The sequence below is a fragment of the Lycorma delicatula genome, chromosome 6 (genome assembly GCF_047948215.1).
Source record: "Lycorma delicatula isolate Av1 chromosome 6, ASM4794821v1, whole genome shotgun sequence".
NCBI lineage: Eukaryota > Metazoa > Arthropoda > Insecta > Hemiptera > Fulgoridae > Lycorma > Lycorma delicatula.
The window spans coordinates 164606237-164622926 of NC_134460.1; the positions used below are offsets into that span (position 1 = coordinate 164606237).

A 16690-nucleotide genomic window follows, 5' to 3' on the forward strand; every position below is an offset into this window, starting at 1 on the left:
TTTTTGAAAAAAATTCATACAATAGCTTTTGTTCTTCTTAAATAATATTATTACATCTTGCAATAAAAAATTTACTCATGCAAATTACTCTGAGGTCAAAATTTGTATGCAAATTTTTTTTTTTGTTAAATATGTAATTATTTTCAAAATAATTAAATAATTAGTTACCATGCTTAAATAGACCTGAAATGACTATGTTGTTCTATAATTTTCACCATTTTGCCTCCATAATTATTCAAGAAATAACCAACCAATGCACTTCAGAATAAAGCTCACAATTACCAGCTAAAAAACAATTGCATTCTTTTATGCTATAATGACAAAAAATCAATACAATTTATCTTTTTATCAAAATGAAATTCAGATATTTATATATTTCATAAAAACGTTTTTGCACATATTTTGCGGTCAAAGTCAAAATAAAAGTTTCAAAAACATTGCTACGTTCGGCGTCCTTTATTACACAGTGAAATATTACCAGGACCTTCAGAAACATCTTGCTGAAATTAATTTCTGAAGTTGTTTCCATAATCATTTTTCATTTTGTATTTTACAGTCAATTACAAGTAAAAATATTAAGTAATAACAACATAATATTGAAATACCTAATGGAGTATTTGAAATCAGTAAATTATTCAACACTTTGCTGTATTATTTTATTTAACAATATACAATTTAAAATAAAATACTGCTTTCATTATTTTTAATAAATTTAAATTTTATTATTTCAAATGTCTTAATATAAAAATTGACAATTTCAATATAAAGTAAAGAATTAAAAATTTAGAATTTATGAAGGTAGATTTACATTTTTAGTTATACATCCAAACTTTTAAATTAAAATCTAGAGGCCACTTCAAATTTTACTTAAGGCATTATTATTGTAAGTTTTGCTCATCTTTCATCACTGACCTCGATTTGAACTTGCAATTAAAGTATTAAAGTATGAGTAATTGACTTATAAAATATTCTGAAGATTTTATTTCCTTATCAAGTCAATTACTCATACTTTACATTATGCATTATTATGACATAGCGCTGAGCTTCCCTGGAGGAAAATAACTAGGAAATAGAATTACCTATTTTGGAACACAATTCTTTGAAATTTTAAGATGAGAAATATGATGCAAGAAAGTCTCTGTCAGTCAAAAATGGTAGGTGGACAAAGTTTCTGATGTATTCTTTTCAAAATATTCAAATATACAACTGAATCACCTTCACTCATAGAAAGAGTACACAGGGATGTTTTCTAAACAATTTTGGATTAACTGGCTTAAACAAATACCGGAACAAAAATGACTTCTCCACAAATTAAAGAGCCATCTAAGAATAGGCTCAAGTTTTCTAAAGCAAAATCTTGTCCATTTCCTGAATCTGCGATACGTGAAAGTACTGCAAGTCAGCTGGGGATGAGACTGAAAAAGCTGATATTAACTTAAAGGGAAGTAAAAGCATTAAACAGAAAGCTATTTAATTATTTGTTTATTAAGCTGTTCAACAAGAAATGGAATCTTACACTTTTTAATTTTATATGTAAATATTTTATAAATTGTGATGGCAAGGAAGGCTTAATTTTAACAAAATTAGCCACTGCTTACTAGATTCTCTGAAATTAAATGATTAAAAATCCTTGGGACAAATTTATAATAAGCACTATATTTAAGAAGAAATTTATTTATTTATTTAATTGTGATCAAGGATAAAAAAAATCATTAAAAAGAGGGGTGGGGTAATTGACTCAAAAGGAATGTGAGGCCCTTATATTAGAATAGTTTGTAATAAATATATAAAATTTGTAACAAAAATAAATATCTGTCATACGTACCATAAAAGCAAACTTTTTATATACACAACAATGAAATTTAAATCGGTAAATAAGCAAAAAATTAATTAATACAATATTCATTTCAATTATTGACCGCATTAAAGCATGCAGATCTTATTTATCTTAAGCAACTGTAAATCTATTTACAAAAAATTTTACTATGATTAACAACTAAATTGATCTTGAAAATTTACTTTTACGGGTGGGTTACATATTGTAAAGGTAGTGTGAATTTTGTACGTATAAAGAAACGAGTAAAAAAAATTGAAAATAACCGTGTTTTATTTTTATTTTTTTCAAGCATGTGTAAAAGAAAATTAACAAATTTTATATTCATCATTAGGAATATTTAAAAACATAAATTAATTTACACATTTAAATGAAAAATTATCACTTAAAATCATTTTACAAACAGAAAAATTGCATACACAGCTAAATTTGCCATCAACAGATGGAATACAAAAAAAAATTATCAGTGATAGAAATCTAATGTTAATCACAATTTCTTAAAATTAAATATTTAATCACTTACCATTAACAAATATTTAACAAATTTAAACCTAATTCTATCATTACTTAATCAAATTACTTATTTTAATTTCATCTACAATGTTTTATAATAAAAAAAAGTTCTTAAAGGTCCAACACAGAAACACTACAACAGTTGATTTATTCTGTTAAGAATTTTGCACGAGTTTTATGAATAATTGTAACTACAATAAAATATATTTAAAAAAATAAATATGAAATCATATTAACAGTTTCACATCCAAATAATGTACGCTAACAAAATTCATATGAACTTCACCACATTTTTCAATTTAAAGAAAACAAAAGCATCTGCATCTATGTGCTATAAAATCAACATCCTTCAACTGTAAAGTAATTTCTTAAATTTGTATAAATATATTTTAATGATAAATAGAAACGCATTCATTTAATCGACAAAGAAGACTTTCCATTACATCAAAGCCATTTAATGCAGAATTAATAAAAAAAAGTTTCTCATCGGCTGGTAAATTAGGAACTTTATCTGTACCGACAAATATAGGAGTACTGGACGTAACACTTTTACGAGTTCTTCTTTCATTTTCAACATCTTGTAATTTCACTTTATAGTGAGCTCTTGATAAATTAATACCTTCATGAAGAGGTTTAAAATAATTATTCTGTAGTTTTTTAACGTACTGCTTTATACCGGTCCTATTTTCTTTATCTCTAATAACTAAATACCTAATAATGTTCAAACTTGAAATAATTTGATCGGAAAGTTCAACAAGATCTGTTTGAGCTTTATTTGGTAAACTGCAAAACAAATCCAATAAGCAGGAGATTCTTTTCTGCGTAAAATAATTAGTCTCTATAGAAGGTTTATCCAAGACATCGGTTAGAATATCTTTGTATAAAGTAGCTAAATAACCAACAATTCCAGAATGATTTGCTAATTTAACCATTTTCATTAAAATCAAATAACGTCCGGCTAAATCAAATTTAAATATCAATGTTTTAATTAAACTTACTGCCAACCGTCGATTATCTTTTTCATAACAATAAATCGCTACGATATACAAACCTTCAATTACATGACGGTAAGTAGTCGATTCCAGTTCGTTATCTGGAATACTAAAATCTGAATATCTAACTAAAGTACCTTTCAGCAATAACAAACCTTTTCTTTGAATTAAAGATTTTGGTGCCTTTAATAATATTGCACTAAGATAAAGATTTTTTCTGAGAATAAATAACGGGTTATAAATTTGAGGTAAACTTTCCAGTTTGATTCCTTCACCAAAAATTAAATAACAGTAAACACCAAGAGTAACAGCTGAAAACTTATCTTCTGCAGGAAATGTGTCTGTTGGTTCTGTATCGGTCCTAAATTCCTCTTTACTTTTTCGAAGATCTTCAGTAATAGCTGATAAATCACGTAAATGTAATACAGAATAAACATCGGGACTTATCGTTACAATTATACCGATTATACTTTCACTTACAAGTCTTAAACTACTTTTTGTTTTACCATCATACTCAAGATCCATAAAAACTAAAGGTTTACTGAACAATCTGAATGAAGAACATAATATGGCTTCTTTCAAATTATTATTATTATTTTTTTCACAAGTGGATGAATTACCTTCGATAACTCTCTGCATTAACTGATCATAAAATGGAAGTACAGTCTGATAAAGAGAGCTGATACGTTGAATGGATGGATCGTTGTCCAGTAATTTACGTTCTTCACCTTCAAGATTTTCATCATCTGGTAACGGTAAAGACTGTAAGTGTCTATGAATGGAGTGAAAACACCATTCAACAGATAATCCTAATTTACTGCCCGTTCTTAAAACAGCTTTTTCCATTGGTTTTAACAAAGTTGTAAATGTAACATCATTTAAAGTTTCTATATAATCAATAATCTGTAGAAGACTTTCTTCAGGTGGACATTTTTCAGCAATTTTATTAATTAAATCTTCACAAAAATTAAATAAACATCTGTTATTAGCTAACACATCGTTGTTTAAATAATCTGCAGTCAATGTTATTAAATCCCAATAACAATCATTAAAACACACTTCAAAAGACGGTTCTTCAATTAACTGCTGTGCTTTATTGACATCACTTGCAGTCAAATATTCACCTAATTGTTTCACCAAATTTTCAGAATTCTCCATCATAAATTTTGTTAAAAAATTAGAAAACAGAATGATGCGATTCTTCTTAAATGTCCATTCGACTCACCACAATCAATCAAAGGTGTTCTTGGAGAAATCTACACGATTCCTCATTCACTTTATCACCCTGTAACACACACACATAATTCATATCACTTCCCCACTTCACATAAACACATCACATTACTTAATACTACACAAAACCTTATTAAACACTACTGAACACAAAAGAGTTCTTCCTCCACAAAAGAAAGTTCAATGTAAAAAAAAAGAAATGACCTCAACAAATTTTTTCAACTTTAGTTTTATCAAACACTTGTAGCACCTCTAGTATAAAAATTCTAATCTGAAGGGTTTACAGTTCCATAAATTTGCAGAGAAACAAACAATCAAGAACTGTTTAAAAAACCATCTGTAATTGGATGTGCACCCAATTACAGGTTTTTTGTTTTAATCTTGCGATTTGATGACCGTTAAAAACTTCAAATTACATATGGATAAAATAAAACTAAAAAAATATAAAATGAATATAAAACAAACTTAAGAAACACTATAAAATAACTTTTAAAAGTACTTACAAAATGAAACAAAAAATGAGATAAAATTGCTGTGTAACAGTCCTAATTGAAAGCAAACGGTTAGCTTACACTATAACCTATACCACTTAAAGTCTCTATAAAGGCTAGCCACCAATCTGACTAACTTTCCTTATAATAAGCATGCTAGAAAGTTTATCTGTTTACTGTAATTTCAGAACAAATTAAAAGAAAATGGAATAAAGATATTAAAAATGATATGAAAAGTAATGATATATAAAGTAAAAGGTATGTGCCCATCAATAACTAATAGCATTTTAGTTTTAAAATTAGTTTTATTTTTGAAGTTAACAGGTTTTTAAACATTAAGCATTTATCTTGACTTTTGTTTAAGATAAATATTTCAATGGCGATCAAATATTTTGAAAGTTTTTTAGTCTTTCTTGAGGTTAACAACCTTTATAAAAAGAAAATCAAACTGTTTGGTGACCAGTGTTATTGCAAGATTTTAATGGGATAACTATATTGTAATCAAACCCTACATTGCAATTTTGACTGTTCACAGTTAATTTGTTACTTACATAACTTGTATTTACATAGCACCAATAGAAAATTATTTGTAATGTTTCAAAAGTGTAATTTTTGTTTATTAATTTGTTTCCACTTTATGCACAAAAATTACTTCTTTCACATGGTTCCACTTTATTGTTTTTACACTATACATAATTCATTATTCATATTCCATCTAATATGCTGTGTATTTTGCTACACTTTATTACTATATGTCTGAGCAAAAGATTTCCCAGACATATTATTCCTAGGATGAACATGTCAAAAGTTTTAGATTAACATGTTATGGAAGTAATTAAGTATGTCTACCGTTTTCATTCCACTGATAAAACATTATATACATTTCAGCAAAAGAAGATCGTATCAAGAGTAGAGCTCTACATCAGAAAGAGCAGTTAATAAGTTATGATCCTTGTATGAAAGTTGAAAAATTAAGAATACATTAAACAGAAAAAACCTTTTATCTAGTTTACTAAATTCTGTTATTCTACTCCACAGTTAAAACAATTTAATTTAAAGTAATGGAACCAAACCAACCAATTAAAATGATATCTTCTTAAATGGAAAAAACTGAATCAATTAATATAGCCCATATTAAAAGTATTTTGATATGAATAAGAGCTTCTGAATGTTGTGTATGTGCAATTTTTTAGTAGCCAATATCAGGGTTTACCTACTAATCTTTTAAAAGTTAAGTTTTAATTGGGCTCATACAGCATTTGATACTGTAACCATTACATAAAAAAAAGGACCAAATTATAACCAATAAGTGCTAGTTATTCAGCAAGTGCAACATGGTCATATCTAACATAGTTTATTCTTGTTATACTCAACAGTATAACACTCTTCTCAAACATTTTTTTTATGGCTCATGATTTTAAACAATTATTTTCCTTTTTATTTTATTTTTTTAATTTTTTTGGTACTTTATTTTTTGTATTTCTTTTACTGTTATATACAAGTAGTTCAGTTATAACATGTCCCTTAAATAAAAATGCTTTTTCACTATTTTCTTTCTGTATAATGAATATCCTGCATTATAATGTAACAAAATTGAATAATGAAAATATTTGTTCTGTTAAAGACACAAATTATAACAAAAAAGATTCTCCTTAAAAAAATATATACTCTATACATACATGTATTAACATCGCTATATGGATACTTGCATTTCCTATCGTGGTCAATTTTTTTTTTTATTTTATGTTTATTAGTCGAGTAATCAGGGGAAGGTGCAGCCAGTCACATCACACATGCAGTGCTGACAGTGGCTGTAGTGGTTGTACCACTATGCACTGTACATCATACCACTCCTTGAAAAATTGAAATTCAAAAATCCTGAAAATGGTTTTTAGATATTTATGTGAAGAGTATTTGTAACGCAAATCTATTGAATAGTCCAGCTTGTATAGGGTTGTCATAATTCAAAGTAGTTTCTTCAAAATGTTTGATTTTCAATGCTCTTTAAAATTTCACAAGACTACTCTTTCTAATTAAATTTGTTAAGTGAATCCCCTATTGGGATCCTCTGGATCCATCAGATTTAATGGTCTCAAACCCAAAAATAGTTCCATTCGAGGTATGAGTCTTTGCTAAATTTTATAGCTGAAAGGTTGTTTAAGGATTCCCAAACTTTATTAACAAGGTGTTTATTCCTATACTATTTTTTTCTGACTACAATTCAAGCTTCTTCAGAGAAATGTTACGTGTTGTGGCATCATTGATCACAATCATGGGCTTTCTATACGGTTTTGTTACGTAATGTGTTTGAAGCATTTTGGATTACACAAATTCTGAGTGACAATGGAAATAGTTGATTTTTAAAAACTATTAAAATTTAAAACAATTATTCAAACATTATAGCAAACATTGTTATGAAAATAATCGATTTAAAAATATATCACACTACATTCATTTTACCATTTAGAACCGAATATAAAAAATTTTCATTCTTTATCATTAGAATAAAAACTAATTTCTAACAACTATTTTTCTCTTTGCTCTAATTAGCCTATATATGGTTTGCAACCTCCTCTATGAATCATGAGACCTTGCCGTTGGTGAGGGGGCTTGAGTGCTCAGAGATACAGAGTAGCTGGACCGAAGGTGCAACCATATCGGAGAGGTATCTGTTGAGAGCCAGACTAAAGAATGATTCCTGAAAGAGGGCAGCAGCTCTTTCAGTAGTTGTTAGGGGCGTGAGTCAGGACGACTTAAACGGCCGTATCAACATCACTCAGTCCTCTGAGTACTGCGCAGCTGAAAGGAATGGAAAACTACAGCTGCTTTTTTTCCAAGAAAATGTGGCTCTCTGCATTTTCACATAGCAATAATGGAGGCGCCTTCCTTGGTAAAATATTCCGGAGGTAAAATAGTCCCCCGTTCGGATCTCCGGGTGGGGACTACTAAGGAAGGGGTCACCAGAAAATTAAAAGATAACATTCTACGAGTCGGAGCGTGGAATGTTAGAAGCTTGAAAAAGGTTGGTAGGCTAGAAAATTTAAAAAGGGAAATGGGTAGGACAAATGTGGATATAGTAGGAATTAGTGAGGTTCGGTGGGAAGAGGAAGGCGACTTTTGGTCAGGTGGTTTTAGAGTAATTAACTCAGCGTCAAATAATGGGCAGGCAGGAGTAGGTTTCGTGATGAACAAGAAGATAGGGAGGAGAGTGGAGTATTTCAAAACGCATAGCGATAGAATCATTGTAATAAGGATAAAATCAAAACCTAAACCGACAACGATTGTTAACGTCTATATGCCTACAATCGCCCATGATGATGATGAGGTAGAGTGTGTATACGAAGAGATTGATGAAGCAATTAAACACGTAAAAGGAGATGAAAATTTAATAATAGTTGGAGATTGGAATGCAAGCATTGGAAAAGGCAAGGAAGGAAATATAGTGGGTGAATACGGGCTGGGCAAAAGGAATGAAAGAGGGGACCGACTTATAGAATTTTGCACAAAGTATAATTTAGTAATTGCCAACACCCAATTTAAAAATCATAATAGAAGAATATACACTTGGAAAAAGCCAGGCGATACTGCAAGGTATCAGATAGATTATATCATGGTTAAGCAAAGATTTAGAAATCAACTCGTTGACTGCAAAACTTACCCTGGAGCAGACATTGATAGCGACCATAATTTGGTGATAATGAAATGTAGATTGGGGTTTAAAAACCTGAAGAAAAGGTGTCAGATGAATCGGTGGAATTTAGAGAAGCTTGAGGAAGAGGAGGTAAAGAAAATTTTTGAGGAGGACATCGCAAGAGGTCTGAGTAAAAAAGATAAGGTAGAAAATGTAGAAGAAGAATGGGAGAATGTTAAAAAGGAAATTCTTAAATCAGCAGAAGCAAACTTAGGCGGAATAAAGAGAACCGGTAGAAAACCTTGGGTTTCAGACGATATATTGCAGCTGATGGATGAACGTAGAAAATATAAGAATGCTAGTGATGAAGAAAGTGAAAGGAACTATCGGAAATTAAGAAATGCTATAAACAGGAAGTGCAAACTGGTGAAAGAAGAGTGGATTAAAGAAAAGTGTTCAGAAGTGGAAAGAGAAATGAACATTGGTAAAATAGACGGAGCATACAGGAAAGTTAAGGAAAATTTTGGGGTACATAAATTAAAATCTAATAATGTGTTAAACAAAGATGGTACACCAATATATAATACGAAAGGTAAAGTCGATAGATGGGTGGAATATATTGAAGAGTTATACGGAGGAAATGAATTAGAAAATGGTGTTATAGAGGAAGAAGAGGAAGTTGAGGAGGATGAAATGGGAGAAACAATACTGAGATCTGAATTTAAGAGAGCATTAAAAGATTTAAATGGCAGAAAGGCTCCTGGAATAGACGGAATACCTGTAGAATTACTGCGCAATGCAGGTGAGGAAGCGATTGATAGATTATACAAACTGGTATGTAATATTTATGAAAATGGGGAATTTCCATCAGACTTCAAAAAAAGTGTTATAGTTATGATACCAAAGAAAGCAGGGGCAGAAAAATGTGAAGAATACAGAACAATTAGTTTAACTAGTCATGCATCAAAAATCTTAACTAGAATTTTATACAGAAGAATTGAGAGGAGAGTGGAAGAAGTGTTAGGAGAAGACCAATTTGGTTTCAGGAAAAGTATAGGGACAAGGGAAGCAATTTTAGGCCTCAGATTAATAGTAGAAGGAAGATTAAAGAAAAACAAACCAACATACTTGGCGTTTATAGACCTAGAAAAGGCTTTCGATAACGTAGACTGGAATAAAATGTTCAGCATTTTAAAAAAAATTAGGGTTCAAATACAGAGATAGAAGAACAATTGCTAATATGTACAGGAACCAAACAGCAACAATAACAATTGAAGAACATAAGAAAGAAGCCCTAATAAGAAAGGGAGTCCGACAAGGATGTTCCCTATCTCCGTTACTTTTTAATCTTTGCATGGAACTAGCAGTTAATGATGTTAAAGAACAATTTAGATTCGGAGTAACAGTACAAGGTGAAAAGATAAAGATGCTACGATTTGCTGATGATATAGTAATTCTAGCCGAGAGTAAAAAGGATTTAGAAGAAACAATGAACGGCATAGATGAAGTCCTACGCAAGAACTATCGCGTGAAAATAAACAAGAACAAAACAAAAGTAATGAAATGTAGTAGAAATAACAAAGATGGACCGCTGAATGTGAAAATAGGAGGAGAAAAGATTATGGAGGTAGAAGAATTTTGTTATTTGGGAAGTAAAATTACTAAAGATGGACGAAGCAGGAGCGATATAAAATACCGAATAGCACAAGCTAAACAAGCCTTCAGTAAGAAATATAATTTGTTTACATCAAAAATTAATTTAAATGTCAAGAAAAGATTTTTGAAAGTGTATGTTTGGAGTGTCGCTTTATATGGAAGTGAAACTTGGACAATCGGAGTATCTGAGAAGAAAAGATTAGAAGCTTTTGAAATGTGGTGCTATAGGAGAATGTTAAAAATCAGATGGGTGGATAAAGTGACAAATGAAGAGGTATTGCGGCAAATAGATGAAGAAAGAAGCATTTGGAAAAATATAGTTAAAAGAAGAGACAGACTTATAGGCCACATAGTAAGGCATCCTGGAATAGTCGCTTTAATATTGGAAGGACAGGTAGAAGGGAAAAATTGTGTAGGCAGGCCACGTTTGGAGTATGTAAAACAAATTGTTGGGGATGTAGGATGTAGAGGGTATACTGAAATGAAACGACTAGCACTAGATAGGGAATCTTGGAGAGCTGCATCAAACCAGTCAAATGACTGAAGACCAAAAAAAAAAATGGTTTGCAAAATACAAATGTATGTCTTGATTAAATATATAATGAAATATTTATAGGATATATTCTGCTTTAATGCTGTTATATTAGATACTAATAATATTCATTACTAGCAGCATAATACAGACTATGAAAAACTGTAATCAAATATTGATGCAGAATTAGTTTCATAAATAATTAATAAAACCAAAAAAAGGTAATTGTTTAATATTCTATTTTAAATATAACAACATTCAATTTTTGATATTGATGATAATGGTATTTTAAACATATCAACTTTAAGCAGAGATAAAGATACTCAATAGATATCAAAGTAAAACGAAATACATGAAACACAAGTTACTCTAAGCTCAAATTCTCAAAAATTTTATTGTATCACTAATTTTGATTTTAATATTTGGTATATAACTACCCACCTTGTAGTGGCCAAAAATATTTTTTTATATTTAAAAAAAAAAATTGTTTTTCTTGAATAATAGACTATTTTCTAACTTGCCAAGAGGTAAAAACAGCCATTTTCATCACTTTTTCTACAAGCTGTAGCATTCTTATTTTACATCATACAGAGGTGAAAAAGGGATTTTTGCAAATAGTAAAGATGGAATTTCATCTTAGTGTACTTAAAATTCATTTTTTACCTAACCAAATCTTGTAATGTTTACTGAAATTACATTTACTATTGTTGTTTTTTTCAAATTTTCGGCCCAAAATAAATAATGCAAGGGCTTAGGATAACAGGCCTGTTCTTTACCTTTTACTCTTAGGAACAAGTAGTACTTATAAAAAAAATTGGACTGTTAGCCAGTGTCCTTCATTAAAAAATAAAATGGCCGCCAAATCCTAAGATTTTGAAAATGTCTCATTTTTTGGACCACAAAAACCAATCACATATGTTGAAACAGGCGGCAAAAAACTGAAATCATTACAATAGTAAGTACTTTCTATGTACTTTAAAACCATATAAAATCTATTTTGTTACTCAAAGGGGTTGACGAGCAATGAAGCCATCAAAACCGCTAAAACACCGTTCCTTCTAATCGTGAACAATGTATCCAAAAATTCACAGCAAATATTTTTACTTCCCTGTACGAAGTAAAGAAAGTATTTTGATCGTGAAACTTTTCGGTTTTCATATTTCAACTGAAATATAAATTTTGACCATCCCTCAATCCATTATGCCTAGTTCGGCGTGACATCTGTATGTATGTGCGTAATTATATACGTGCGTATGTATCGCGCAACTTAAAAATGATTAGCCGTACGATGTAGAAATTTTGGATTTACCATTGTTGTAACATCTAAGTTGTGCCCTTCCTTTTTTGACTGCAATCGAAATTAAAATTTAAATTTATTTAATGAAATATTTGGAGATCTTACAGGGAAGGCACATCGATTCGAATCGGACTTCATTTCGTTTTTTTTAAATTTATTTTTTTAACTTTTCTTTTTTTTATTTAAATATATTGATTTAGTAATTACTAACCCAAGATTGTAAAAAAGTGCACTAAAATTTTATGTACTTTTAAAAATGTGTAAATGTAATTTAATAATCATTACACATGTGTATTTGTAATAGATTTGGTGAAACATCTGAACTTATTTAATTTTAATTGAAAATTATAATTTAGAATTTTATTATTTTTGGATTTTCTTAGCAAATTCTTATAAAAATTGTATATTTATTTTTAAAAAAATCATTTTATTTAATTATTTCACAGAAAAATAAAATACATTTTTGAATTGTATTCAACTTAAAGTGCTTGTTGAAAATTTTTTTCGCTTGTGAGTAATATGTGCAAGACTTCTGGTGCGTCGTATAAATAAAAGTTAATAATTAAACTATTCGGTTTAATGTAATGTTTAATGTTTCCTGGACACCGGTTTCAAATATTAATTTTTACCTTACAGTGTGGAATAATCAGTTTTTATTACTGGGTTATTTGGTAAACAATTTATTTAAAGAGTAATCAAGCGACTTTTACTCTAATCTAATATTCCAGGTAAGATTGTTCTTGAATTAATAATTGTATAAATATTTGATGTTAATAAAAACTAATATTTTAGCCATTGTGTAACTGTCCACTTTTATTAAAGAATTGCAGGATTATATCTCACCTTTAAATGAAATAAGTTTAAATAAAGTGCAGCAAAAATGTGTATATGTAATTTAATAGATGTACAAGGAAGTCATGTGGTGTCCACATCATATTTTTTCAGATAATAATGTAGGCCTACTATACAAAATATTTTGATATGTCTATAATGCGATGCCTTATTTTCTAGATAGTATGATAGATTTTCTTAAAGTATGACTCATACACACAAACTCATGTTTAAACACGAAAGTGAATAAACATACATAGGCATGAATGTTTGCAATCCTAAATGTAAACATTGTAGAAGGCACAGTTACTGTTTTAATTTCAATGTGATATGTTGTATTGTTAATACTGTGGTTAGGTAATGTACACTTGTTTATAAAGTAATTTAATAAGCAATGAACTTCTTTTTTATGTGATATCTTTTATTTTTAATTTTATTAATTAGCAAAATTCTTATTTTAGTTGTAGAAAAACTAGGATTAGACAAAGTGAGTATTATTTTTTTAAGAACCCTTGCATTTTATAAAAACGGATAATGGAATGTTCAACCGGCAATCACACTGAAACAGTATGTCATAAATAGACTTACAATAGTTCTTCAGTATTGCATGATATTTTAGAGTTTACTGAACAGCAAATAACACTGATATCTTTAAGAGGTGGATGTACTGAAACCAAAAATAATTGTACTTTTCAAAAAACTGAATATTAGGTAAATATTTTCATATTAATGGGAAAACTTGCTCTGACCCATTTAGCTGTCACACTAAACCGGTTAAGAAATCTCTGAGAAATATCTTTGACATTTTCAACAAGCAATCCAAATTTAAAATTCCAGGCAGAACACTATGTACAAAATGCTTAAACAGAGTACAAAAACCATAATGATGAAACAGAAAGCGAATCGGAATGTCAAGATATATTTGAGCCTCAATGTATTATAGCTGAGTCAGAATAAAGCAAATAAAGTAAAAACAGTTGCAAGTTAAACAATTTTTTAATTTTTTTGATGGCTCCTCAGCCCAATATAAAAACAACAAAAATTCATAAATTTGTGCTATCAAGATTTTGAAATTGCAGCTGAATGGCATTTTTTTTTTCCTCACCACGGAAAAGGACATGTAATGATATTGGTGGAACTGCAAAAAGGACTGTGGCTAAAGCAAGCCTTCAAAGGACAGTCAACAATCAAACTATTACACCTGAAATGTACAATTATTGCCACAGCAATATTAAAAATATAACATTTATTTTCTGCTCTAATAAAGATGTTCAAGAGACTGAAGAATATCTCAGTTCTCATTATCAAGTAATCATAACAATCCCAGAAACCAGCCTTTCACAGTAATGTTCTAACAAGTCAGAAATGTATTCTGAAAGTCTGGGCGACCATTGAATCAGAAACATTTATGTTAGTATCGGTACACAAGGACATTAATGTTTCTGGTTGCTTTATAGGTTTACCAAAACCAAAATATAAAAATTATGCCTGCTGCATATACAATGGCAAGTAGTGCCATTGTGTGGTTAGGCGAAGTCATTTAAGTAAAAATACATGAAAATGAAGAGGAATATCAAATACACTTTTTCCATCTGCAGGGTCCTGGTAGTACTTCATTCAAGAAATCATCGAGGGACAATCAAACATGGGTTCAACTGGAAAATATCTTAAAGATTCTCACACCTTCAGAGCTTTTTCTATCAACTACTGGAAGAGGACACAAAATTACACCAAAGATGAACGAGGACTTATCAGTTCTACTCAATAAGAAAATGGCAGGAGCACTAAGTTATGTTAAGTTTGTTATCAGAAAGTGCAAGATTTATTCATAACTTCCATTGGCAGGAGTAAAGTAAGGTAAAAGTGAATTTAACAACTTGTTAATATATTTGAATTATCATTTTGTAATTATTACTTATCATTCTGTAATTGACTATTTATTAATTAACAATTTATTCATTCTAATGAATTTAGTTGTAATTTTTTTAATCTGAAAAAATGCATAACATCAGTATTTTTGTATATGTTGTTTACGGTTAGAAGGAAGTGTTTTTAACAGTTTTGTTGGTTTCATTACTTGTCAACCCCTTTGAGTAACAAAATAAATTTTATAAGGTTTTAAATTACATAAAAAGTACTTACTGCTGTAAACAGTTCAGATTTTTGCCACCTGTGGTTTTTGGGCTCCAAAAATGAGACATTTTCAAAATCTTACAATTTGACGGCCATTTTTTTTAAAGGACACTCAGTAACAGTCCAATCTTTTTTTATAAGTACTACTAGTACCTAAGAGTTAAAAGGTAAAAAACAGGCCTGTTACCCTAAGACATTCATTATTTACTTTGGGCCCAAAATTTGAAAAAACAATTTGTAAACTTCAGTGAACAGTATAAGATTTGGTTATGTAACAAAATTAATTTTGAGATACTAAGATGTTCCATCTTTACTCTTTCCAAAAAGCCCTTTTGACCCTCTTTACGATGTAAAATAAGAATGCTACAGCTCATGGAAAAAAGTGACGAAAATGGCTGTTTTTATCTGTTAGCGAATTAGAAAATAGTCTATTACTCAAGAAAATATTTTAAAAGTATAAAAAAATATTTTTATATTTTTTTTATAAACCACTACAAGGTGGGTTATACACCAAATATCATCAAAATCAAAAAGTGATGTACTGATGATTTTTTGAATTAAAATGGAGTACCCCATAAATATACAATGTAAATAACACACAATAAAACACTCTAGATTCCTTTATACATTCATTTGTTATAGACTGTTACCCATGAAGTAAAACTTAGTTTTATTGAAATAAGACATGAAAAATTAATACATTTTCAAATTATTATATCATTACATCTTGCCGAAAAGTTAAGTGAATATGTTTTGTCATCTTTCAAATCCCAAGCATCAATTCTGTCTGTGTAGACAAGCCAAAGGATAAATTTCTGCTTTAATGCTGTTACATTAAATACTAAATATGCATATTATAACTTAGTGGAAAAGCTTGGCATACAGATTTAAGGTATTTGCGTTTTGAAAAATGATATCAGCAATAAAAACTGGAAGCTTAAAAAATCTAATACTTTTTGATTTTTTCTTCAGAAAAATAAAATTAGTCTACACATACTGTATAAAATCTTGAAACATATGCAAATTTTAATTTACCCGACAACTCATAACTATTTTTAAAATAAGAAAACATTCAAAAATATTTTGTACGTAACTATCAAATTTGACTAATAATTTTTCAATGGGACCGAAAAAATTTATAAATTTAAAAAACTTAACTGCGACGCATTTTCAGGATAACCAAGAATAATGTCTAGCACAACAATTGATTCTGTAATTTTTAAAAAAGGGCCATTCAAGTAATTACTAAGAAAGTAATGTATCTCAGTTGCAAAGCAAGAAAAAAATTTCCAAAATTACCCAGAAAATTCAAACAGAACATAGGTTATGAAGAGGAATTAGTTAAATAATAATCTAATCAAAAATTTCGGTGAAGACATTTGTTTAATATTGTCTTAACAAATTACATACAAATGTTACTCATTTACTCACCGCTGGACGATGATAATAAGGATCGCCTTTGAAATATACGTAAGAAATTCCTGCACTTGTTAACAGCCATTTTTGTTCGAATTAATACTCATTCTTACCAACACTTGATACGAAAA

At 29.4% G+C, this 16690-nt stretch overlaps 1 protein-coding gene across 2 annotated transcripts in view; it reads right to left on the minus strand.

Annotated features, from left to right (window-relative positions):
- Nucleotides 1–16690, minus strand: part of LOC142326470 (ubiquinone biosynthesis protein COQ9, mitochondrial-like) — a 40392-nt gene extending 23702 nt beyond the window's left edge. The window contains exons 1-2 of one of the 2 annotated variants that reach the window (XM_075369036.1): nucleotides 16575–16660; nucleotides 2011–4624 (exon numbers count right to left, since the gene is read on the minus strand). In XM_075369036.1, the coding sequence (XP_075225151.1) occupies nucleotides 2737–4500 (1764 nt within the window). In that variant the 5' untranslated portion in view covers nucleotides 4501–4624; nucleotides 16575–16660 and the 3' untranslated portion in view covers nucleotides 2011–2736. Of the gene's footprint in view, nucleotides 1–2010; nucleotides 4625–16574 lie in introns of those variants that run through there. The other variant, XM_075369037.1, reaches the window with a different exon arrangement.